Source organism: Rhinolophus sinicus, linkage group LG04 (genome assembly GCF_036562045.2).
Source record: "Rhinolophus sinicus isolate RSC01 linkage group LG04, ASM3656204v1, whole genome shotgun sequence".
Classification (NCBI taxonomy): domain Eukaryota; kingdom Metazoa; phylum Chordata; class Mammalia; order Chiroptera; family Rhinolophidae; genus Rhinolophus; species Rhinolophus sinicus.
In genome coordinates, this window is record NC_133754.1 from 96,295,833 (window position 1) to 96,323,018 (window position 27,186).

At 39.5% G+C, this 27,186-nt stretch overlaps 1 protein-coding gene across 3 annotated transcripts in view; it reads right to left on the reverse strand.

Annotated features, from left to right (window-relative positions):
* Window positions 1–27,186, reverse strand: part of SACS (sacsin molecular chaperone) — an 83,834-nt gene that overhangs the window by 45,551 nt on the left and 11,097 nt on the right. For all 3 annotated transcript variants that reach the window (XM_019736497.2, XM_019736495.2, XM_074330035.1), the window contains exon 2: window positions 24,113–24,661. In XM_019736497.2, coding sequence (XP_019592056.2) covers window positions 24,113–24,132 — 20 coding nt within the window. In that variant the 5' untranslated portion in view covers window positions 24,133–24,661. The remainder of the gene's footprint in view (window positions 1–24,112; window positions 24,662–27,186) is intronic.

Sequence of the window (27,186 nt, forward strand, 5' to 3'; positions counted from 1 at the left end):
AAGGAATTAATGTTGCCTTGTCATTTGAAAGTGTATGTGGTTTGATGAAGCCTCAGAAAATGATGTCAGTCCTTTCTCTGGCTTATTTCTCATAGGCATGGATGAGACACATTGAAAAAAACAACAACCATCTATTAAGGCAACGCAAAGGCTAAGCTGTGAACAAGTGAATTTGTCTGCTTCTTGTTTAAATACCCTGAAGAGAATTAAATTTTAGTGTTGACACCCCCCCCAAAAGAAATGGTATTAAATACTAGCTTCCAATTACCTCTTTCCCCTTCCTCCACAAAAAATTTACTCAGAACTCATTATCAGTAATAAATACGCAGAACGCCCTTACAGCTGCTCCATCCCTTTCTTCTAACCGTATTTAAAAGGGAAAGTGCTGTAAGTCGTGCAGGTCTTTCCCTAGTTGGGACAAGTAAGCACACTTAATCATTGAGAGTAGAATATGCTATTTCAATATGAAGATCGGTCCAGAAAACCCTAATGGATGCATATTTACTTCTTCAATCAGACAAGACTACACAAGCAAATGCATTAAAATATCAACAAGTGGGAAGGATGTGAGCTGTCACCCCTCAGCTATAGTGACCCAGCACACCTAGCCCAGATCAAATCCTTCACACCTAAATCCTTTAATAACCCCCTCCCCCAGATCTACCTGCTTCCTAGTCTCTATCCTAGCACCAGGTGACAAAGGAACGTAAGTGGTGAGTTGACAACTTAAGAAACAAAGAATAATCTTAATGGAGAGGATTTCACAAGAAGCCAATTTGGCTGGGGAAGGAGGCTGATCACAAGAAGCTTTGAACATCTGGAATTCAAATTATGAGGAGCAATCAAAACATATGGTGAATATTTAAATTTTTAAATAGTATTACAGCAAAAGACATATTGCCATTAATCTCCCTCAAAATACTCCCCCTCACTTCAAACACACTCATCCTATCGTTCTTGCCACTTTCTGAAGCGGTTCTGGAAGTCCTCTTTCGTGAGTGTCTTCAGTTGCACTGTTGTGACTGCCTCGGTATCCTGAATCGATTCAAAATGTTTACTTTTCATCGTCATTTTGACTTTGGGGAAGAGCCAAAAGTCGCACAGTGCCAGATCCAGTGGATAAGGTGGATGAGGACACACTGTAATGTGTTTATTTGACAGAAATTGCTGTACCAGAAGTGACGAGTGACATGGAACCTTTCCATTGTGATCGCAAAATATCGTGAATGCTGCTGCCAAGTACCATCCAACAGAAAGGCAGGGATCTTCAATACGGGAAGTGAGGCATCGAATCTTAGTAACAGTGTGTGACAAGTTTCAACTTGTTCAATGCAGTCAGTCGGGTGTGAGCTATGGTTGAGAGAAGGTGTGTTTTAAAGTGTGTCATAAATCATCCTCCATCATGACAATGCTCCATGTCACATATCTCTTCTGGTATGGCAATTTCTGTCAAATAAAAACATTAGGATGTGTCCCCATCCACCTTATTCACCGGATCTGGGCCCGTGGGACTTCTGACTCTTCCTCAAAGTCAAAATGATTCAGTATATCAAGGCAGCCACAATAGAGCAACTAAAGAATAGAATAGAACTCAGAATAGAAGACTTCCAGAATTGCTTCAGAAAGTGGCAACAATGATGGAACAAGTGTGTTTGAAGTGGGGGGCAGGGGTATTTTGAGAGGGATTAATGGCAATGTGTCTTTTACTTTAATAAATTGTTTTATTTAAACATTCACTGTATTGTTTGATCACACCTCGTATACTCAGAATACACTTTAAAGGGTTAGTCAGCATGAGAACTACAAATCTGGAACTCAGGAGAGATCTCAAAGCTAAAGATGTAGACTTAACAATCATTTGTCTAATCATTCAGACAATGTTTATTAAAACTCCTATGTCCCAGATGGACACATTTCTAAAAGACAGAAACACAACAATGAACAACACAGAGTCCCTATCTCATGCTTTTATTCTATGGAAGAAAGACAACAATAAACAAATAGACAAATAATATATCAATTCATCCTATAGTGTCAGCCAGGTAGCGATAAGTACTATTTTTTTTTTTTAAGGAGGGCGCAGCTCACAGTGACCCATGTAGGGATCGAACCAGTAACCTTGGTGTTATTAGCACCGCGCTCTAACCAGCTGAGCTAATTGGCTATGCAGATAAGTGCAATTTAAAAGTTGGGGGAAGGAAATAGGGCAGGGCAGGTTAAGAGAGTAAAGGAGCTAGGATGGTTGTAGAACTCCTTTCTAAGAAGTGACATTTGAGCAGAGGCTTGAATGAAACACAAGAAGATGAAATCATCCAAAAACAACTTATGTGAGAAGAAAAGGGAGCAGAGCAACTGATACAGTTCATGCTTCCATCATCTTTGACCTGGATTTGGTATTATCACCTCCTACATGTTCTCCCTCCTCTACTTCTCTCCTTTCTAATCCATTTCCCCAACTTACCACAAAATCAGATTTGGAATTGTTGTCTCTTTTGTTTACTATATCTTCCCAGTGCTGGGAAGAGGCCCTAACACAGAATAAAAGTACATTAAATATGAAGAAAGAAAGAAAGAAGTGAATGAAGGGAGGGAGACAGGAAGGGAGAAAGGGAGGAAAGAACGAATAAATAATACCTGGAAAATACAGAAAAGTAGAAAGAATCTCAAACATTATTCACAATTCTAGTACTCTAATACAAACAACACTTTTATACATTGTCATTAATTTAAAGGTTTTTAACATGATTGCAATTATACTGTGGGTACATAGTATTTTTCAATATTTTTGTCACTGTATAAATCTCATTTCTAATAACTAATTTCTAATAATTCTAATTTTCCATTGGGAAGAAATATGTTAGACTTCTTAACCCTACTGATACTTACATGGGTATTTTAATTTTTCAAAAGTGCACAAGCTTCATTAAATATCTTTGTTAATGAACTTTCACCACTATTTAGTATGAGGAGGAAATTTACAAAAATTCTATGAAATGTTTAGCTAAGGCTTAATTCATTCTGTAGGAACATATTATCAAATGCGGCACAGCAAGAAGACAAAACTTCAGTCCCTTCTTTTAGAGAGAGTCCAAAAAGTAAGAAATGGGGAGTCATCCGTCCACCCTTTGAGCCTACTTCAGTTGTACAGATGGGCAAATAAAATTATTTTATTGCGCAAGCTGGACTCAGCCGGACAGAAGCAGAAAACAATGTTATTCCTTCCCACGAGCCCTGCTTTAACTTGCCCTGGTGCTTCTTTCTTTCCTTTTCAGTGGATGACGTCCCGAGCATGGGCCCTCACTTCCCCATCACTCTTAGGAGATAAAAATCTTCCAGTCCCTTCCAGTCCCAAAAATGGACCCATTTTAGTACTTGAAAATCCTATCCAAGGTGATAATCAAACACCAGTCCAACTCAATGTAAAAATTTTTAAATCATAACCGGGCTCCCTTTATTCCGGTCCATTCTCAGCCTCACACACCATGTCAACTGCAATGTGGAAGCATAGCTCAAGACTGAGACTTAACTTCCCCTGAGACAATGCTTATGATTTTATGAAAAGGAATGTGCCTAATAGCATGTCTTTGGTCATAGGGAAGCAATACATCAGTCCCTTCTGGAGAACGTTCACCAGTGATGTAAAGACAAAAGTCTAACACATCATTATTCCTTTGTTTAATGGGTCAGCACAAGGCTGTTGATCTTGAAAAATAAAAAGATGAGGAAATTGTGGACATACCATTCAGTGAAGTCCTAAATAATGAATTAAAGCCATAATAAGCCAAGTAAAAACAGGAAAAAGATCTCCAAAGGAGAGGAACTAGCACCTGCAAAATTATGGAGTCAAAACATTGCAGTAAAGCTGAGGAACTCCCAGTAGGTCCGTGTGATAGTGTCAGAGGATGGGATTCCTGTGATGGCATAAAAAACACGGTCCTACAGGAGTCTGCAGGAATATGGTCCTGAAGTCTCTTTTTATACTACGCAGAGTTACCTGAAGGGGATGGATAGGGAGCCACTTTCAGATTTTAATCGGGTCAGGTGATCACAATTACATGCTACAGAGATTCGTCAGGCAGAGGACTGAGGATGACTTGGAAGGAGAAAAGACTTAAAATAGGAACAAAACCAAGAAAACAATGGTGTCTGTGAGAATAAGTAGAAAGCTTCCACAAGGAAACCAGCAGTGCCAAGTATCACATAGGTAATGTGCCCATAGGATTTGACAACTAGGAGGCCAGTGTTGACTTATTTTTGACTTCCAGAACCTATAAGAATTTCCCAGTGACTGTAGGATCAAGTTCAAGTTATTCTGCGTGGCATACAAGACCCATCACAATTTAGCCCTAGTCAAACTTGTCAGATTCTCCTGAGGTCACCCCACCATCCACAATATAGTCTGTCTCCGTGACCAGCTGAGAATAATACATAACATTTACAGAATACTTACTATGTACCAGGCACCTACTAAAAGCCATATGTGATTTAGCTCATTTGATCTTTCCAACAACCCCTCAAAGTACATAAAACATCAATTTTCAGATAAAGAAAATGAAACTAAACATCTTACTTGTAGTTCTACAGTTATAACAGGAACAGCCAGGATTCGAACCCCAGGTAGTCCAACCCCAGAGCCCAGGCACTATTAAATATTAAGCTACAATATTTACAAAATACAACACTTCATATTGCCTAGAGATCCTCAGGTACTCTACCTGCCTTGCCCATACCTACCTGGGGTCCTCATCACTCTCCATCCGATAAGTCCCTAAGTCCTAATCTCAGAATCACAGCTTTCCCTCATCTCTTCCACGTGCTTCTTTCTATATAAATTGTACGTTGTATATTCACATTGGTATTATACCAAGTATCACATTTTTATTATAATTAATTTTTATTCATTGCAATGGGAGTATCTTCCCATTCCTCTTTGTATCCTAAGGGCCTAGCACAGAGTAATAGTCCATAAATGTTACTAAGATGTGTGAGAGTTAAATGAATGACTGCATTCAGGTAAATATCAGCTTCACTCCTAACATCAGTCAGCAAGGTTTTGTTTGTTTTGGGTTCTGTTCAGAATGCTCTTGGCTGCAGGTAACTGACTACCTAACTAGCAACAGCTAAGCTGATAGGGGTTGTTTTTCTCACATGTCAAGGAGTCTGAGGAAGACCCTTCCTCAACAGTGTCAGGACCAGCATCCCAGCGAGGTTTGGGGACGTTCTCTCCTTGTCACAAAATGGCTAATACAGCCCTAATATATCCATATTCAATGTAGGACGAAGGGTTAAGGGGACGACAATAGCTCTATCTGCTTTATCAGGAAAATAAGAATTTTCCCATCAGACTTCTATTTCTCTCCTATTGTCCAGAACTTTTATCACATGCCAACCCCTAGCTACAAGGAAGGAAGGAAAAATGAATAGTTAGCTTTGTGAACTTCTATAATAGAAAGATCCAGCAAGAGAGCAGGGGTTTGTAAGTGACTGTTGGATGAGCCTACAACACTATCTATAGCATTGCTCTAATCTACATGGCAAATTTATTTATAAAGTGTCAGACATATTTGAAAACAGTGTAACTGGTAAGTTTTTTAAAGCCTGATTAGTGACATATCAAGACATTTTTTAAAAGGATGGCAGGGGAAATAGTTTATGCAAGGAATCTTACTTTGCCTTGGGATAGGAATTTGGGTAAATCCCTGGGATTTTTCTGCTCACTCTTATGACAGTCCTGAGGTCACTTTGAGTTACAAAACATAATTTCAATTCTGTAATTCGAATAAATCCATCTAGAATCATTAAATAAATTTCAAGCTTCAATCTTCATTCAAAGGTCAGCTTTCTCCTTGATACTGCCATCACCACCTCACCACTAAGGTCTGTAGTCAGAGGCTGCCTGCCTTCCAGGAGGGAGGGGTGGGCAGTTTCTGCTCTCTCCCTGTTCCCCCAAATAGTCGCTGAAATTTGACCCCACACAGGCCAAAGCTGTGAAGACAGGAAAGCCAGGAGGATGGCCTATTCCTACTGGGCTGAGTGGCTTTGAGCCCTATGGGTCTGGCAGGTGAGTAAGCTTACCCTGTCTCTTGTGGGGCTCTTTGGAAAGTCCCCACACAGAGGACCTTTCTGCTAAGGTCCTCATAACCTGGGTAAATGCATTTCTATACTAAGTGGTCACTCATGTCTACTTCCACACCCTTGAGGAGTTCCACATCACCTCCCACTTCTTGTTGCTCTGGCTCTGACCCCCTCAAGCAGACCCTATTGAAGAGGCCCCAGTTCAACCCTAACCTGACGCTCTGCCACTTAGTTCAGCTGTGGTCTCTGGAAAATTCTCTCATATCCCTCAGCAAACAAGCTCGGGCAGTGCAGGCCACTTCGTCCTGCTGCCCTGGAGTGCTGTGTACAGTATTCTGTGAGCATATGTCTCAGGGCCTCTGTGTGGCTCACCAGGCTTGATGTGAAGGAGGCGAGCCCCCCAAGTCTGTCCACTTGGCAACATCTGCCTCCAAAGAAATCTCTCCCAAACTACTCTTCCCTCTCTACTCTGGCTGAGGAGGTCTCCATCAGGGAACTTGCTCAGAGGCCCTTTGTGTAGAAAAGGTCAGGTCTGTTCTCCAAACACTTTCGTATGTTACATCGCTGTCAAAACTCAGGTAGGAAGCACTTTATTTTAGCTCTTTTTTACCTCAGATATACATTAGCCATCAGAACAATTCGAATTGTTGTTCTCATAGAGCCTGAGAGAAGAAAGAATATGAATAACTGTAAATCATCAAAAATATATGTGATAGAAATATAATATATGTTCATTAATTCAAAGTTCAGACACCACAGCATGTCAGAATTAAAGCAGTTAAACAAAACAACACCCAGCTCCTATGGGGTTCACGTTTTTGTAATGGGAGGCAGAAAATACATAAATACACAGATATGTAACATGCAAAGTAGAAATAAGTCATATGATGAGACATGGTGGGCAAGGAATAGAAGCTGACATGGGCTGTGGTACTATATTATATGGAGGTCATCTGAGAAGACAACCAACTATGACAAGTAAGAAAACATATGGAAGGAAGCTTTGGGATGATGTTGGTGATTGCGAGTTTTCTCTTACCCAAACGTCAATTGTAAGGATCTTATCTCTTCTCCATAAAAAAGAAAATTAGCGTTTCTCTTTTATTCTCCTTACGTCACGTTATTACTGTTTAACTCTGTGTAAAGTGTTTAAATTTAAGATGATACTTGTGTCAGAATCCTGTATGTTTAACCCACTACAGGTTTCTAAATGGAGTACCTCTTCTAAAGTCAATCAAACTACCAATTTAATTGAGGCATTCTTCAAATTGATAAATATTTTGTTTAACATTGGTTTTGTTTTTCAGTTCATTCAGTGAGTATTATTCCTTTCAAGGGACGCACTTCATTTTTGTCCCTCTTCCCACAAGACACTAGTGTGTACAATCCTGAGTACACACTTGGGCATGTAGAAGGCAACTGTTACTGTTCTTTTGGCACCTATGAGTCCTTATGAACCCAAACTGCAATGAACCATGATCACTGATGGAACCAGCTGCAGGGCTGTCAGCTGTCTGTGCCTAGCGACATTCTGCACAAGCTCAATGAGGAAGCTGCCCTATTCCAGTTTGTCCCATCACATCCTAAAATACCTCATATAGTTATGACAGGATAGGCACATCAATGGGGGGAGGGGTAGAAGGTAGCACCCCAGACCCATGACAGCAGGGCAGAATGGGATGTTAGTTGGTGCCTGGTCACTTCAGCTAGAAGAAAGCCATGCATCTCTGTGCTTATCTCATAAAACCTCTTCCCTTTGACCTTCTTCTCATCCTTACTCCCGTGTTACTTATCTTGCTATGCTTGATAAACCCCCTCTGTTACAGCTTTCTCTCAGATTCACCCTGACCTTGAAACAACATGATAAGTATACTTTCCTAAGTCAGGAAAGTATGTCAGTTCACTATCCTTCTCTTTAGGCTCTCTTAGGGAATCCCCACACTTCCCCGTCCACCTCCCCACAGCCCTCCTACTACCATCTGTTCTGGCACCACCATCATGTATTCTCTTTCCTCTCCTAGGCCTTTCTGGAAACAACTATTCAAATATTGGTACTGTTCTGACAAACAATTTTGAGTTCACACATGACTACACGTGAAATGAATTGGTGCCCCAAAGTCTGAATAAAAACACAAAAGAAGACTGCAGGTGGCAGTCAGGGTCTTTGGAATATGTGGCTACGCAAGTCAGGGGCAAAATCAAGGGAAAATGGCAAGCTGAAGGTGAAGAGTCGTGTATTAATGGCTTCCCATGTCACTCAGAGGAAAAGTCAGAGTGCTTAGCCTACAAGGCCTTAGTGGTCAAACCCCTCATGTCCCCCAGTCCCTGCCTCGTCTTCCTCAGGCTCATTCCACCTGACCACACTCAGCAACCTTTAGTTCTTGAATACCAAACCATGTTCCCTGCCCCAGGGTCTTTGAACTTGCTTTTCCCCTTGTTTGGCATGATCCTTATCCAGATGGCATTTCTTACTCCCTCACCTCCTTTATGTCTGCAAACAAATGTAATCTTTTTCAGGAGGTCTTCCCAACCACCGTATAAAAAATAGCAACACTCCCAATGCCATCCCCAGCGCTTTTCATTCCCCTTAAATTACCTGATCCCTCTCCACAGCACCTATCACCATCTGATATACATTCAGTGGTTTATTTGTACAACGTCTATCTCAACCCACTATTCTGTTCGCTCAGGAGAACAAAGCAATTGTCTTTTTAATTCTCCACTCTCTTCCCAGCACCGGACGGTGCCTGGCATACCACAGGTACTCACTCAGTAAGTATTGTTGAATATTCAAATGGGTGAATGCTTGCTCTGCCCACCTCCTGGACTCCCAGATCACAGACACATTTTATTACTGTCATGAAGATTCTTAAAATCTGAGTGAGAACTCACAGCTGAAACCGTCAAGAGAACTGACATCTTTGCTCCCGAATACATACATAAACAAGATAAAACACAAAGTTCTTGTCAAAATATTGAAGTTCTACTTCTCACTCTCAGCTGTTATGACCCCCCCGCCCCAATTTACTTTCCCCACCTCCAGCCCCCCCTTCCATGCTATGCTCTCGCCTCATCACATCAACTCTCCAAGCTTTCTCACACGGCCTTTGCATGTACAGTCGGCCCTTCATAGCCGCAGGCTCAGAGCAGCATCTAAATTTGGATCCGAGGTTGATTGACTAAGGATCTTGAGCATAGGATTTGGGTATCCATCTGAGGGGGGTCTGGAACCCATCCTCCTCAGACACCAAGGGAAGACTGTATCCTCCCTCCTTCCTCCATGTCCCTCCTCCTTCACACTCAAGCTTCATCTAGGAAGCCTGATGCTTCTCAAGACACCACAACTTCTAGGAGCCCCATGTCCACCTCCTACGTGTTTATCCCATCTCTGTCTCCTCCCTCCTGCTCTCAGAGTGAGGGCTGGACACAGCTCCACCTTTAAAACCTTACGCAAAGTAATCTCTTTAAAGGAAGACTAACTCTTCAACCAGAAATGCCGGGGCCCAGGCAGAATTTATCCAACAGGCCACATTTAATAACCAGTAAGTCAAACAAATGACAAAACTCCCCTTCTCTTTGTGCTAATGTAGACACAATTGCTTACCTTTTATTTTTAGTTACATTAAACATGCTTTGGGGAATGATGTCATGTTTCTGAATTACCATTCCTGCCATTTCTACTTCCAAAGAGGGCATTGTGAATTCCCTAAAGTGCTGTAAAAGTTATGAGACAAGAGGATGGTACAGACTTTACATGATGCTTTTGAAACCATTATTAATTTTAATGAGAGCTATTTGTTAGTTTGCCAAAAATCTCAGGTTATTCAAAACCAGCTTTGCCAACACAAAATTAACCAGTGAGGGCCTTGTGCGGTCATGCTGTCTGTCATACATCAATTGAGTAATCCATCGAGACTTTGCATTAGAAAGGAAAAAAGTGACGCAGACCCTCAGGTATTGTAAAGGTGACACAGCTTGAGCCATATTAGCCATTTCTGGGAATAATAAAACCACATGTGGTTTCTGAATTCCTTTTACATTTATACTGACCTTCGATTAAGCGCCACCTCTTGGAACGTTTTATAGAAAATGTAGAGATAGAGTGAGCTGGTTATAGCAGTATGTACATTAAAATAAATTTATTGTGTGCTAATAATTAGAATGTTTGAATGAAATCTCAGCCCTATACACACTAGGAAACTAATGACAAAAAACTATAAAATATTCCATCATAAAATTGATTACATTGAACATAAACAAAAAGGAAATAGTACGAGCAACAAATGCCATAAGACACTCTTCCTTTTTTCTGTTTCTTCCGACTATTGATATTCTTCCGGTCAGTTAATTTCTCTGTTTTGTCCTTTACTGTTCTGAGTTGTTCTTCACATTTTGCCCTTCTCCATCCTCTGCCCCTTGTGTGGTAGTGAATTGAGAATATGACCCCCAGTTCTCACTCCTGCCAGCTGCATGGGTTGCCACTGCTCTGCGCTCGCTTTCTCACTTGTTCAATTGGACTGGTAACACCTTCGTCCCAGTGTTATCGTCAGGTGGGATTGGGCTGTCACTGACCAGTGAGGTGCTCATTTATTCATATAATAAAAATGTGTAGCACCCACAAGAATTTCAAGACGGCAGTGTCCACCCTCCTTTCTTCTCACCCTCAGCCTCTTCCTTCACCCTTCTCTCTTGCGTTGGCATCCAAACAGTCAAGATCGATACCAGAAAAAAAATGAGAATCAGGCAAAGGATGTCTTGGGTTCTCTTAACCCTCTTTATCTCAACTTCACTTCCTTTTCCTGCTGTGCCCTACCCTTTTCTCCACCACTTTCCCAGCTCTCTTGAGTTCAGTAAATAGCATCTGTGCACATTCTGTGGGCAAGCCCTCTCCCCGGTCCTCAGAAATCAAAGATAATGGTAATAATAACAACCCCACTGCCCATAGGAGCTCAAAGTATGGAATGTTACACAAACATAGCAAACATAATTTCAATATAAAAGGGAAAGTGCTCAAATATAGGGAGCCTACCTAAGTCCTTAGTTGCTACAAATGCCAAAAATAATCGTCTTCCATTAACAGGGCTTTCCTGGACAAGCACCATAGCTTCATGCCCCAGGCATGAAAGAGACTGCATTCCTGCTTGATTTTACCTCTGGAATGAAATCTGTTTTGTTTTGGGTTTTTTCCTTTTTTTCCCTCACTATCTTCATTCCTAAGCATACCTCAGGGCTCGGCTCCCAGTCAGATTTATTTAGGTCACACTTCAGTTCTCCTACACCCTTGAAAAAAGTCTCACTCTAAAGTAGCCCTGGTTCTCCTTTTTGTGCATTTTCATGTGTCTTCTTGTGTTTCCACATAGAACTTGTTTTTCTTTTCATCTCTTTAGACCTTCACCAATTACATGTCGAATCCGTCACGTCCACTATCAGCCGCAATTATAAGTCAGGATTCAGAACACAGAGGGAAAAGTAGTCTGTCTAAGGTTTCCTTGCAAACGCAAGTGTCAAGATTGGAACCCAGGTCTCCGTTCAGTTTCTTTTATTCTGTACTGTTCTCCAGAATTGAAGAGAAGAAGAAACACTTTGCTTGAGAGTCTAAAAATCATGCGCTACCAGCATGCTTTAGGGACAACAGTGTCCTAAGTTCTCTCCTAAGAGATAATCACAATCTTACATTTTCAAGCATGTGGCAATTTTATAGTCTGGCTGGATGTAGGCAGCACACGAGCCCCACCCCCACCCCACCCCACCCAAAACACAGACACTGGAAAACACTTCTAAACGTATGTGATAAATATACAAGTATGAATTACAAAATAGAGACACAGACATGCAGCAAAAAGTGGGAGAGTTTATGATTAACTACTTCTATTTAGTTAATTATAGCCAGTTGAGTTACTTGTTTAAAAATACACTCCCCTTTATTTAGTTTTGAAATGGTGTCTCAGATAGAATTCCTAGATCATAATTTGATTAAACTAATATCCTCTGAGAAGTATATGAGAAATAACAATTTATTTGTGAAAAATAAATGGGAATCGTATTTCTGTCATATTTTATCTTTAATATTTCTTGCTTATGTTCATTAAAGTCTTTTTTACATAAAAAAAAAACACTCTTATGTATCCCATTTCTATCTGGATTGGAGAGGTATTGTCAATGAAGAGTTAAAAGGGTGATCATTATTTTATCTCTGTGCAGGGCCAATTCCACAATAACTTGGAAATAGGAATCAAAGAAACCACGTCCACAAAATTACAGATCTGTGAACTTGTGAAAATAACTCTCTATTTTTTTCTTTTCTTTGTATTAAAAAAGGAGCATGCTACAGTCTTCTTCACGTGGAGGGTTTTAAATGGTTGCACACATTGCTGTCTTGGAGAACAATTATATTAATAATTTCTGGCAGGCAACCTCTGCTGGAGGAGACACAAAGAAAATGCTAGTTAGAAATAGGCCAAGGGAGTTTTTTATGGAAAATTGGGAATGAATCCATAAAAGAACAAAACAACTGGATTTTACATGAGTACTACAATTGAATAGAAGCTTCATCTGTTAAAATCCTACATTTTGCTAATTTCCTAAACCACTTTAAATTTTCTCTTGATAGGATTTCATTAGACAATTATAAAGTGGAAAAAGAAGATGTTAATTTACTCACTGCTTATAAAAATGAATATTTCTGAAGCTCTAAGGAGAAAAATTCTTAAATAGAGAAAGTTTTTAATAATATTCAAATGTATACTTTTTTCAGAATTCACCCAAATCTAAATCCAAACAAATTGTTTGATTGTTTACTATTTCTATATTATCTATAATTATAATTGAGAAGTAATTTACATTAAAAGCTCATCAATTAGAGAACTATTTAGGGCAATAAAATATACTTCAGACAATACTTTTAATTGGTAATTAACATTGTGTGTTTGTTTTTTAAGACTTTAGTTACTTTTCTGTTTTCTAAATATTTTCCATTTTTGGTTACATAATCTGCAGATGTTATAGACAAAAACAAATATTCCACGAAAGAAATGTTGATCATTCTCAGTAATCCCTTTACTTACACATCTACCCTGTTTCCCTGAAAATAAGACCTAGCTGGACAATCAGCTCTAATGCATCTTTTGGAGCGAGAATTAACATAAGACCCGGTCTTATATAATATAATATATAATGTAATATATAATATAATGTAAGACTCGGTCTTATGTTAATTATTGCTCCAAAAGATTCATTAGAGCTGATTGCCCAGCTAGGTCTTATTTTCGGGGAAATACGGTAATTGTGTCTAAGTGCTCATCCATGCTAAATATCTTTTGAATCCATTCCCTCCTCTTGTTTGTATTGGTTCAGGTCCTTCCCCTCTCATACTAAAACCACTAGGTCAGCGTCACAACTATTCTCACTGCCCAAATCCTTTCTCCTCCAATCAATCCTTCATTTTCCCACCAAGTTATCGCATAATGGAGTATGACTAAACCTCTCCCTGTCATAATGATATTCAGTACTCCAAGTTACCTGCATGGTAAAGTTCAAATGCTTCAAAGACAGGGCTGCCAGACTTATCCCCACCCCTCCTTCCTGGACATCTTCCCAGAGCTCTGCAGATGATATCTTTATACTTATTTTTGCACATTTCTCTGCACATTATGTTTCCTCTTGCTGCATCTTCCTCCTCTTACCTGTTATACCCTTTATCCATCACTGTTTGCCCAGCTCAAATGTCACTTCAATTGTGAAACCTTCCCTCTCTATCCAAAACTGTTAAAAAAAAAATGGGATTGGGTCGATGACAAATAAAGTTTATGTCTCCTTTCTTATATCCATTGATCTCAAATCTTTCCACATGACATAAACCATGTATTTACGTGGTTGTGTCCCCCTCTGGAGACTGGGAACATCTTAAGAACAGGAACTAGGTCTTGGCATCCTTTCTCCAGTACCTGGCACAACCCAGTAAGAGCATATGGAGTGAATAGGACTGAAATAAGTAAGCAGGGTAATCTCAAGGTCTCTTTCTCTGGAGAGTCAATGAGAGACTAGAAATTCAGACTCGGATCATGTAACAGGGAAGCACTGATCTTACATTTAAGACATTTAGGTGCATGAATGGAGTGTTGGAAACACTTCTTCACATTTCGTTAGACAGATATAAAACACATCAGAGGTGGGAAAACCTTAATAACACTATTGGGCTTCTACCCATCAATCAATGCCCAGCCAGAAGAACCCATAGCTTTCCCTAGTCGAGCCAATGAAAAGAGACCTCTATCTTCTTGAAAATGTTCAGCACTTAAGTTCCACTTATGAGTGATTGAATAAGGAATTAATTTCCTTTATTCATTAACTATTGAAACCCCCTAGTTGACTAGTCTCTCATATGTCATTCTATGTTTCACATCATGCACTGCCAAATATGTGATTGCTGTGATTTTCACATACTTGGTTTCTCATGACCATTCAATAAAGCACTTGGCCACCTCTGTAAAAATTAAGATTTAGGAGAAAAGTGGGTCCTTTTTAACTTTTCTTTTCTTGAACAGTTCTCTTAATGGACAGATATTAATAATCTGGCATTAGATGAAATTGTGAGTTGATCTAGCCTTTCATTGGCGAACTTCAAAACAATTTTTCAAAGCTTGGGAAGAGGTGTATTCCTTCACTACACATATGTTTGGGGAAGTAACAGTGAAGAAAGCACCAGGGCCAAGGGAAAGTTGGGATCCAGACTATGAAAGATCAGAGGATGGAGAAATGATTGCATTTGTGCAAAATCCAAAAAAAAATTGTTGTCAATGATGTTAGCATTTTCTGAATTCTTATTGTTCTAAGCTTCACTCAGGAGCTCAAAGACCTCTTAGAGAGCAGCTGGTTTGTCTGGTCACCCTAAACATTTCTCTTTGGTCTTAATATGTGGCTGATATTTAACCATTTATCTGTGAAAGTACCATTCATCTGTGTAGAGTGATGGTGTGAGTTCTGGCGATACAGCTCATGAGGAGCATCTCCAGAGCAGAAGAATCTGGAAGGGCAGTGTCATTCAATGATGCTCTTCCTTACCAGGCACTTGCGCCTTAACTCCTTCCTTACACTTAAAATGCCTTAAACTTAAAAATCCTTTTTAATTATGAGAAATAATGTATTTAAAAACTACCATTTTATAATATGTAACAACCCATAAGAAAGATTATAAATTAGAAAATGTTCATTATTCCATTTTAAAGATCTTAAAGTGAAAATAAAACACCAACAACAAGGTGTGGCTTAAACAGTCAACTGACTGGACACAGAAGGTGAAGAAGACAACTTAATCATGGGCAAGCCACTTTAGGAATCAAGGGAATGGGCTAAAAGATCCTGAACCTAAACCTCTGAGCAGTCTTCACTAAATAAGTTAAAGGAAATTGGGTACTTCCTTTCAAAACGCATAGTTACAAGTCACGGTGCCAGAATAGGAAATAAGGGTCTTTAACAAGCTCTTATTGTAACATGACCTATGGATCCAAAAAATATGATAAGGTACTATTAATTAGTAAAATGTAGATATAAAAATGACTGTTTGCCAATTTCAATGACTGGTCAGTGGAAAGAGAGAAACAATGAATTGCCTTCGCACTTAATACGTCTGCAAAGCACATGTTCTCCTTGCAAATCATCTATCCTCTCCTTCTGTGACTCAACTGAAGGTCTGAGCTAAGCCTTCCCTAATTAAAAAATAAAAAGACGGGGTGGCCGGGTGACTCAGGCGGTTGGAGTGCCATGCTCCTAACGCTGAAGGCCGCAGGTTCGATTCCCACCAACGGCAGCCGTGGCTGGCAGCCAAGAGCTGCTGTGAACGGCCGATCAATGACCGGTGACTGACTGCTGGGTGGAGCGCAAAGCTCATAATACCAGCATGGGCCAGGGAGCTGCACCCCACAGCTAGACTGAGAAACAATGGCTTAAAAAAACCCGGGGAGGTGGGGGTAAAAAAAAAAAAGACAGTACACATGTATAGGGGTCTGTAGTACATCATTCTCTTTGAAGCACACCTTTGCTTCCATTCTTCTCCACAGATTAAAAGAGCAAATTACAGTGTCTGAAATCTGCTTTGTTTTGGACTGCATTTAGCTACCACTTTCTTGCAACACAAGAAGGGTCAATTCTTTTCTTCCTTTTTTTCTTTTTGGGGGACAGGAAAGGGGGCAAATTAATTTTCTGTCAAAAGGTCAAATTGTTTGGTTATGCCTATATATGCCAGAGATCACAATAGTATGCAATCACTTTTATACAGCTTTTCTGTTTTTTAGATTTTTCTAAGATTTTTCAAGGGATTTTTTTTTTCCTAGTCATTCTATGAGAGGTCTTTCTATAGAACGTATTTATTTAGTCTAGGAGCTACAGTAGGCTTCAGATTGTGTTTGGCTCTGAAAAGAATTAGTGTTGTGTTTCTGCACTGTTTTTCTTATGGCTACTATTTTCAATCATAACAGACTAGAACTGAGAGTAATTTATATTAAAGCTTCACAAATAAATCATCTTTCCTACTCTGTAATTTTTAAAAAATCTTGAGTCAATTTGACTCTAAATTATCATTTCTATATGACATTCCCTCTCCCCCCAGGAGAGTCAGTAAATGATATAAAATCCTAATGTCTTATGTTGGGTAATCAATTAATTCTACATCATTCTCATGAAAAACTATCTGTTGATTTTCCAGTGAAGGGGACCTTCCTAAGTAGTGCCTATATGGAAACGATTCCAAAACCCATACACGTTAAATCACAAAAGCATTTTTATTGCTATGACCGTTCCTCACTGTCCCTTTTGATACCTTCGGGTGATTGAACTGAGCTCCTCTGTCCCCACACACAGAAGTCCCTCCTTTTCTCACACAAACCTGCCTGGAGTGTAGCAGGCCTCAGGCCCCTTTGGAAGATCATTGTACAGTTTGAGAGGTGCCCCCACACAGCTGCATGCCACAGACCTTGAATGGGACCAGTGCAAAATAGGATTCTAGAATTTTTTGAATGTGCTGAAGCACAGAAAAAGTGGGATTGGAACAAATTGGGCAAAATTTCAACAATTGTTGAATCTACACAATGGGTATACAGGTGTTTATTGTAATAGTTTCCTCTGTTTCTATGTATACCTGAGATTTTTCATGATAAAAATTTTTTAAAGAGATAAAGAGGCACCAAGGCCAAGCATAGAATTTCTATCAATTCTGGGTAAAGAGCATGAAAGCCCAAGCATCTCTCCACATATACCAAATATCATCCCTTTGCCCCTTAGACCCTCTCTCCACGCTGTTCCACAGAGTCCCGGAGCTGCACGTCGAGTTGGCTGATAGGAGCCCCAGCCGAAGGTAAGAAGAAGGGATGAGAGTGAGGTCAGGAAAGTCCTTTCCCCGAAACCCATCCCCCAGCCTCACCCTGATTGTGTCTTTCAATCAAAGGTCACTGCCTTTCTCAAGGGGTCTGACTCTACAGTCTCATCCATCAAGATTCAGGCAATTTCTCCTATTCTTAGTCCCTTGGATCTTGAGAAGTAACAAAGCCACTGTTTCTAGCCTCAGGTTCCCTGGTGATTTCTCATGGTTCCTTTGCATATAAACCCTTAAGTTATCCTAAGTAGACTGTGGGGGCCCTGGCTGATAGACCACTCAATGCAGCCTGATCGCCTATTCTACCTACAAAGGAGAGGGTGAATCAAACTCACTATTGTGAAAAGCAGCAGCATGCCTAACTGGCCAGAAAACACTGCAAAGCACTCACTCATCAGTGTGTTTTTCCCTCCTTCCTTCACCAAATTTCTTCCCTTACACAAGGAGGATGGATTCTTACCCTTCTGAAGTTGACAGCACTAATAGTAAGTCACCTGTTGCAGAACAGACAGGCCACAGATACTCCATGGAAGAGCTGAGCATCACACATGCAGGCTGAGGTTGCCCTCTCCCAGAAACCAGGAAGATGGTAGCTGCTGCTGGAACCCTTCGCAGGGAGCTGTGCAGAAACCAAGCTGGTCTTTTCATCACCACTTGTGGAGGAGCACCAATTGTGAGGAGTCATCCTGGTAGCTTTGGATGATTCTTTTTGTAAATATACTGAGTGATATTCACCAGGATTCTCCCTAGGCCCTTCTCTGTATCTTGTATTTCCTATTCGATGGCCAAAGACACTCAATAAGACCCTCCCCCAAACAGACCATGGCATACAAGGACACACTGAGAAGATGATCGTGGCAGGAAGGAAACTCCCCACAACCAACCTACAGGGAGGAGGCCCATGGGTCTGCAACAGCTCATTAGGCCGGGAGAGTAGCGGGCAGCACCTTTCCTGTAACACTTGCACGGTGACAGCGTTTTGGGGTGTGGGAGAGGAAGTCAAAGGATGGCCAGACTTTGTGCTAGTTACTAGAGAATGGAGTCATAACGATGGCTTCCTTTTCTTGGGTACTCTGTGTCAGATACTATGCAAGTTGTTTTACATGCATGATCTCTAATTTTATAATATTATAAGCATGATTTCCCCTATATTCAAAGCCACATGACTATCCAATGGCAAAGCTGAGTTTCAAACCTAATATGTCTGACTCAAAAGTTTACACTCTTTTCATTCCACAGTTTGTTTTCTCTTAAAGGAGCTGGGTGGATATTTGCTGAGAGTTGGTTTTCTTTTGTTTAGATGTAGAGGTATCTAAGGAAAAGAGGAGAGAGAGAAGACATAGAAGGGACAGGATAGGACCCACCCTCCCTTCTCTGGTCACACAAGAGGGACTGGTTTTGAGCCTCTGAGGACAGAAGGTGAAGGCACAGTGTTCATGAAATACTGGCTAGGACTAAGTCCATCCACATTTCTTCCATCCTGCAAAACTGTGTTAGCACAGGCTTACAGAGGAGCCATTCATCTCCCTTCCCACAGGTTGCAGAGTCACTTTAGGCTCAAGGGGTCTATTGGGTACAGGGGGAACATCTGACAGAGGCACCAGCTGCAGAAGCCATGACAAGCCCCCTTGACTGAGAGGCTCAAGTCGAAAGACCATGTGCAAGTTTGTTCCTGAGCCCCTATGGGAGGTCACTGCCCTGAGGACACCCAGAATAACTAGGGAAGAATTTAAGCAGAAGAGAGGAGAATGAGGGTTAAGGTCTTTTCAGGCACGGGGAGGTTTGGAGTCATGGAGATGTGGGTATAAATAGTAACTGACCTTGTGAACTACTGCAGCCGAGGAGGTGTGAAATAATTGCTAATCCACTTGTTCTTTCTTTGGATCCCTGACACTCTGGCTCTATTTCTGCCACTGGCTTCATGGCTCCAAGCCTAAGTCCACTCCTGTAACTCAGCAGAAGTACAGGGCTGCCTTGTTTCCTTGGCTCTCTGTTGCCCACCTGCTCTTCTCTGTCTGGACTTACTTTTCCTACACTTGGACCCAGTTTATTTGCCTGCTTTCCTGGACACTGGACTCTGCTCTCCCATCTGAATTTTTTGTTACCTCCATTGTGGTATGGTAAAAAACATATATTTGGTCTTTGTCTCCAGGTCCTGGCACAGAGCTCCTAAAACTCTTAGAATTTCGTGAGTGTTATGAGTATTTTATACGCTAATGAGATAACACATGGCAGAGCCCTTGGATAGCTTCAGGATGGGGGTTATTCACCAAAGGACCCCACTATGATATTAGAGGGTTAGAAGTTTCAGCCCCAGCCCTGACCTTCAGGGAGAGGAGAGAGGCTAGACGTTGAGTTCAATCTCCAATGGTCAGTGGTTTAATCAACAATATCTACATAATGAAACATTGAAAATAACTCTGAAACAAGGGAAAGGGAGATTCCAAGTTGGTGAACACATCCAGGTGCTGGGAGGGTGGTACACCTGAAAAGGGCACAGAAGCTCTGCACAACCCCTGGCCCCAAATCTTGACCTAGGTATCTCTTCCATTTGGCTGTTCCTGGCTCATACCTTTATAATAAACTGTAACATAAGTAAAGAACTTTCTGAGTTCTGAGTTGTTCTAGTGAATTATTGAACCTGAGGTGGGAAGAGTCATAGGAATCCCCAAATTTGTAGGGGATTTCGTTTGTAGCTGATACCTGAGGGGGGACAGTCTTACAGGACTGAGCCCTTAACCTGTGGGGTTTGTGCCCACTCTGCGTACTTGGCATCAGAATTGAGTTGAATTGTTGGACACCAGTTGGTATTGGAAAATCTGGCTATTGATTGTTGTTGGGAAAATGACACAACACCCATCATAATCTGTTTGTTGCTCTTCATCTTAAATGTATTCACACTGTCAGATGGTAAAGATATTCTCACAGCCTCGCTAAAGAGACTGACACATAAACCACCATAGAGATAGTAGGTAATTACCTCCGCATGCTACTATCCTGGCCACAGCCGCCATCATCTGGATTGTTACAACAGCCTATAATGGGTTTCCCCACTTCTACCCCTGCACCTCTACACAGCCACTAGAGGAATACTTTAAAAATGCAAATCAACAGATGATTACTAGAATTAGTGGGGTGATTGCATTGAAAGACATAAAAATGTTGAGTCACTATATTGTACACCTGAAACTAATATAACTAATAAAATGTTGTATACCAACTACACTTCAATTTTTAAAATCATTAACTGGAAAAAAAAAAAAAAAACATGTCAGATCATGTCACTCCTTAAAACCCTACAATGGTCCCCATTTCTTTCACAGCGATCTGGTGCCTAGCTACCTTGTCAACCACATGTCAACTTTCCTGGCCCTGTCTCACTTCACTTTAGTATGCCCAGCTCCTCCGTGTTCGTAAACTTGCCCAGCAGCTCCCACCTGGGGGCCTTGTACATGTTCCCCGATCTGGAACATTCTTTCCATAAATAACTTACAGTTACTTCTCTTACCTCTTCCAAGTGTTTGCTCAGATTTCACCTTCGCCATGAGGTCTGCCTTGACCATTCTATTTAAACTTGTGACAGATGTCCCTACACAACCCACCTCATTTTCCTGGCCTACCATTCCTTTTGGTCCACCACATAAGGTACCGTATAATTTAATCATTGATTAGATTTATTCTGTCTTCCCCTGCTAAAAGGTAAATTTCCCCAAAGTTAATATCTATATCACTTTCATTCCCTGATGTATTCCAAGGACCTGGCAAATAATAAACGCTCAATATATGGTCGTTGATTGAACCATTTGAAGGACGAAAGTTTGTTTGGAGAATCCTAAGTGGAAGTGCCACATTGCAATCCCAGGTTAGATGTAGAGCCAGATACATAGGGCAAACCCTGGAGGGAGACAGGAGAGGTGGGTCCCGTCCTGACTGGGCTTGAACCTGACAAAGTCTGTCTCCTTGATGAAACTTCAGAAGGCTCCTCTGAGCCTTCTTGTCAACTCGGCCTTGTCCTTGAGCTCTGGCTTTGACCTGGCTCTTCCAGTTTTACTAAGAATCCTGCTAAGTCAGTTGAGCAGGAATCCCTCACTCTTAATATCTGATGACCCTCAATAGCTAATGAAATTCTTCATCCCCACCCCCCTTAAGACCGGATCACCCTAGTTTGCCTTCAGCAAGAACCCAGTCAAGTCAGTTTAGCAAGAAACCCCACCCTTGATGTCTCCTCATATTAATTTGCCATCCACTGATCCCCTTATTCTGTTCATTGGCTATAAATCCCCAGCTCTCTGCTATATTCAGACTTAAGCCCCATCTCTCTCCCCTGTTGCAGTGGTCTTGACAACTATTGTGATTGTCCTTAAAAAAAAGTCTTCCTTACCATTTTAACAAGGGTGAGAATATTCTTTTCTTTAACCAACCCTATGAGTTGGAACAAGTCACTTGACTTCAGTTTTCTCATCTATTAAATGAGATCCCCAAGAGAGGCCCTCTTAGATATTGCCACTAGCTTGAATCAATCCCAAATATGCCCAGCTTCTTAGCACATTGTACCTACAATGGTTTCCTTGGCATCCTAAGCGGCGGTTTCCCCAAACCTGATCCACACTCCATATCCTGGAATCTGCTCTCTGCACTGTCACGTACTGACTGATGCTCCAGAATCTTCCTGAAGGCAATGGAGAGGGAACCAATCCCAAGAGGGCCTTCAACAAGAGAGATTGTCTCAACTTTTACCTTAAATATTTAGATGCTATCTTCAATAATGTATCTGCTTTTATTTTAGCATAACATTTTAGAATGCTTATCAGATGGATAATCTAACTTTTTCCCCAAAATATTTACATAAAGCTAGTGTCCTGGGAAGGCCCTGTAAGTTAATGGGGTGACTCTGAGTAAACCTCTACCACTCACACAAGCCCCTGGGAACTCGGGACACAAGACCCCAGAGATCAAGAAGTATACATTAGACGTTTTTTAGCCTTAAAAATTATTGTCTTGCCCCAGGAACAAGGAGACCAGGCAGTCAAGTTCCACATGGTTATGATCTTAGTAATAAGGCAGGTTTTAAATGTCTTAATAAAACTGTGTCTATAAAAATAATCTTAAATTGATGCCTTGACTTTCAACCCAGGTGCTCTATCCTGTGTATTCATAAATGTGGCTATATCCACTCACTGACATTTTAACATTAAGTAAATATAAGTTCTGAGGAAATTCTAAAGTATCCAACCTATATAATATAAACCTCTGCAAAGATTCTCTCAGTTAATTTAAATTTTTTCTAGCTACAAATAGAATTTGTCACCTAGTGATTACAAAGACAATCTAATCAGGTTTTTTTCCCAACATCTATTAGATGCTTCAAATCAATCCTGATTTTTGTTGAAAATTTATACTTAGTGTAAGTATCAATGATTCTATATAATTACTGCTTTTAAAATAAACTATAAATGAAATTATTTCTAACAAATCAGCTTACTGATAAGGTGAATGAAAATGAATTCACCTTTAATTTGAAAAAATACCTACTTTCAAAACGAAGGGGAAAGCACTATATGGAAGCACTTTAGAAGGTAAAAAGAAATTTTCACAGAAATATTGTGATATAACATGTGTGATGACACATGAGTATACTTTGCTCATGTTTAAACAACTTAGCATCAGTAATAGTAAGAAAATTCATTTCAGATGCTTCTTATAATACTAGATAATACAGAAAACATAAAATATCCCAATATTTCAATAAAAATTAAACACGCTAAGTAGTCTCAATACCTTTGTGCATTCACATATTTAAATAACAATCAGTCACAAAATTAATTCTGATTTGTTAAGAGGCAAGTTCTCTTGAAAAACTTATGCTTACTTCCTCTGTCTAACGAGTAAAAATTTCAAAAGGTTAAGAGAAAAACAAATATTGAATTTTTTCAATGTTTCAAATTTGGAAAGCCAAATTTAAAAATTCTTTTCTGTTAATAGGATTCGGTTACAAGATGTAAAGTCTTACCTCATGTTTCTGGCACTAAAATTGCAATTATTAGATGTACTATTTGAATACAGCAGTCAAAATCAATGAAAGAGTATTTTGTCATATGCTTAAGGGAAAAAAAGAGCGCATAGAAATTTAAGGAATAATGATAAATATATATTAACATTATGTTTGTGCATAAATCCTCCAGCTTGTAAAAATAGCAATACCTTCTTATAAAATAGCAAATAAATTTGAGGAAAGGAACAAGCATAAACTTTAATCATCATAGTTTAAAAAGGAAAAGCAGAGTGCTCTCTCTCTTTCTTCTTTCTCAGTGTATTTGATACAATTCTAAGTACTTTACTGTTGTTTATTTAATACTGTCCAGATAAACATATGTTCAGTAAGAGGCACTAATATATACATTTGATGAAGGAGAAAGTGGAATACATCTAGTCAACTGTCCTTGAGAGAGAAAATCCAAACCACCTGGACAAATGTAAGGAATGGTTTCCAACCCTTAACTTGAAATGTTACATACACAATTCCAGTTAAAACTGAAGTATCTATAGTTGATTCACTTTTACCTCTAGATACCTTTCATTTGTTTTTGCCATCCTATGTCTCATTTGAGAAAACCCCACAAGCATTAAAATCTCAATGCAAACTGTTGTAATTTAAAACATTAACTCATTTACCGATTATCCTTGGTCTCCATTATCACTTCCCCTGGAATATTTGTCTGTGAAAACCATGAAAATATTTTTCTTTCTTCTGTGTGTTTTTGGTTTGTGTTTCCTTTAAACGTGTACTCCAAGTTCAGCTCTGCCCGGCCAGTGAAAAGCCTGCTTTCTCCTCAGTGTCCATTCATCATCCGATGTCCAAAAGCATTGTCACATTTTGTGTTTGCGTTCCTTGAAATATGACTCACCAGTCTCTGAAAGGGGTTGCCTCCTTGGGTTATGCCTCCAACAACATACAGATGTGATCCAACAACACACAGAAGTTCTTAACATAAAAAAGTATTGATCAGCTAATGATTTTGGGGTTTTCTCCAAAACAAAAAATAAGCTATTTTCACCTGAGAATTTCCCGTATCTCTTTTTGAAGGTGATGGGGTAAAATGGTGTAGCCGTTCTTAGGGTGGGTGTTTCTCACCCTCATTTCAGCAGATGGAAAGTCCTCGGAGGTCAGTGACTTTCTTCTTGTTCTGGTGACACCTGCATCTTGGCATTACTTCTGTGATCCTGAAAGAAAAATCAAGGAAGGGTAAAGGAAGGAGTAGGGAAAAGTACTCGAAGTAATTGCTCTTAAAACGTAACTCCTTGTGGAGGACAACCATGGTTCTCAGTTCCAGTGACTTTCTAATTATAAACTGCTGGTTACACCACAGCCCTACCAGATGGCATGGCATTTATCCCTTGTCTCACAACCAACAAACGCACATGTGGAACTAGACATGGCAGTGTCTATAAACAAAAAACATACTACTTAATTTAGTTTCATGTTCTCATTCCCTACGCATTTCTTTTCATTGGCTTCTATGTAGAAATATATGCTTCACACAATGTGCCTTTTTTCAGGAACAGTACCCTTAAATCCAAACTTATGAATTTACATATAATGTAACTCATGTTTGAAAGTGAAACATCTATGTTAGAAAAAGAAGAGGAAATGTGTCTACTTAAAGTCTTAATTTTTCAAGTAATATTCTCAACAACTTGTTGGTGCCTGCAACAGTCAACATTTTAAGAAATAAACTAGGAAAAAAATGACAAACTTTTACCACAATGATAAACCAGAGGGACACATGAGATTGAATTTTCTACCCATTTATGCAACTATCATAATTATAAATACTTGATAATTTTCAAGGTGCACTCTTAGGTATTATCACATTTAATGGTTCTTTGAGGGAGACAGAACAGGAAAGGTAGAATTGCTAATATGTTAAAGAAACTTGGATGCAGGAAGGTAAGTAACTGTTTTAAGTTCACTAGCCTAGGAAGTGACAGGTTGGAAACTGGAAAACCAGCCCTGGACTTCTTATTCTGTTTCTGTTATCCAACAATGTTTCGTTGCGGACAAAGTAATACAGAGATAATAATCTAAATGGAACTTATAACACTATAGCTTCTTGGATGTGTTCACTAAAACCCAGGAAAAGAACTCAAAACTCACTGGAAACTCTTCCTCGTAAACACTTCCTCAGGTACTTGCTATAATAAAAATATTACTATGCATCATGAGGGAGAGTAACTGAAATGAACCAATCCAAACTTTTTGTTATTTCATATAAAATATATATCATGAAATTTTGATTGTCACATGTCAAGAATTGAAGAAATTCTAGATTTAAAATTAAAATTAAGAATCAAAATTAAATTAAGGACTTATATTAGCAAGAGGATGGAAGCTATTGTGTAATAGATTTTAAAAATTGGTCTCTTCAATTTGAAATGTTTAGATTAAGAGAGGTTAGTTATAATACAGTAGAGGACTAGGATCAATTTCTTTATCTGTAAAAAAAAGGGATTGGAATAGGTGTTTTAAGTTATTAACACTTCTAAAATGCTGTGATTCTAGACAAGTATATATTTTTAACTCATCTACAATTCTGAGAATAGGAATTAATCCAAATATGTATTCTAAATAAAAAAAAGTGCTTGCCAATAAACTGTCATTCTAAATATGACCATAAAATATGAATGTTTGCAGTTTTGCATGAGTGTTGGTGATAAAATATGAGACTCCAAGGGAAATCTGGAATTATTTGTTCATGATGTTCTGCGTCTATGGGAACATTCGAGGGAAATAGAAGTATTGATCTAAGGTGAAATAGTGCACATTCATGCTTAACCTCTGATTCTAATTTATGAATATCTTTAAAGATATATATCCTGTAATCTGAAATATTAATTAGCTTTATATCACCTGGTGTGTTTATAAAAATGCTAAACAGCGTAGAGCCCTGGGGCAAATTATTATAACTTTCCTCCAGATGGACAATGATATCTTCGCTACAAACACAGTCTTCGAATAGCTTTCCCTAAATAACTCTGAGCCCTTATAAATGTACTATTATCAAGCACATTTATTTTTATGATTTCTAGTAGGATACGTGACTTTGCCCAATGAATTATGAAAGCCACAATGTAGTCTTTTTCCTGACCTCCCCTGAGCTGCCAGTCTAATAATTTTGTTAAAAGGAGAAGTCCATTAACATGTCATTGACATGTTCTTGATGGAATCACTGCTATGTCCTTGTTTAATAGCTCTTGAACTCCCTCTCTCTCTTTCCAATAATCCAATCTTTCATTTTATATCACTTTTACAATTAACATCTAACTCACAATTTAGAATTTCAAAAACTGTTATTCCTTTTTTGGACACTGGAATATTGTGTATGTTCATCTCCCCAAGACCTATCTTATGCTCTGATTATTCAGAAAGTACCCCCTTTGACTGAACAATTGCATATGTCAATGAGATCATCTTGCCTGTGGATGAGAGAAGACAGGTTGGTGCCTGGAATATCATCAGTTTCCCAAACTAGTCACTGATAGTCACCCCCTTAATCTTTATCATATTTGAGATACAACAGACCACTTTGGGGTTCTTTGGCCTATTTGTGTATCCCTGCTTGATTACTTACTTAATATTTTCCTTAAAATTGCTCTCTATTTAATGTATTATAAAAGGAAACTTTCCATCCACACCATAAATGGAAACCCAGTATCATGTGCCACAAATAGATGCCAAGTCTAAAAAT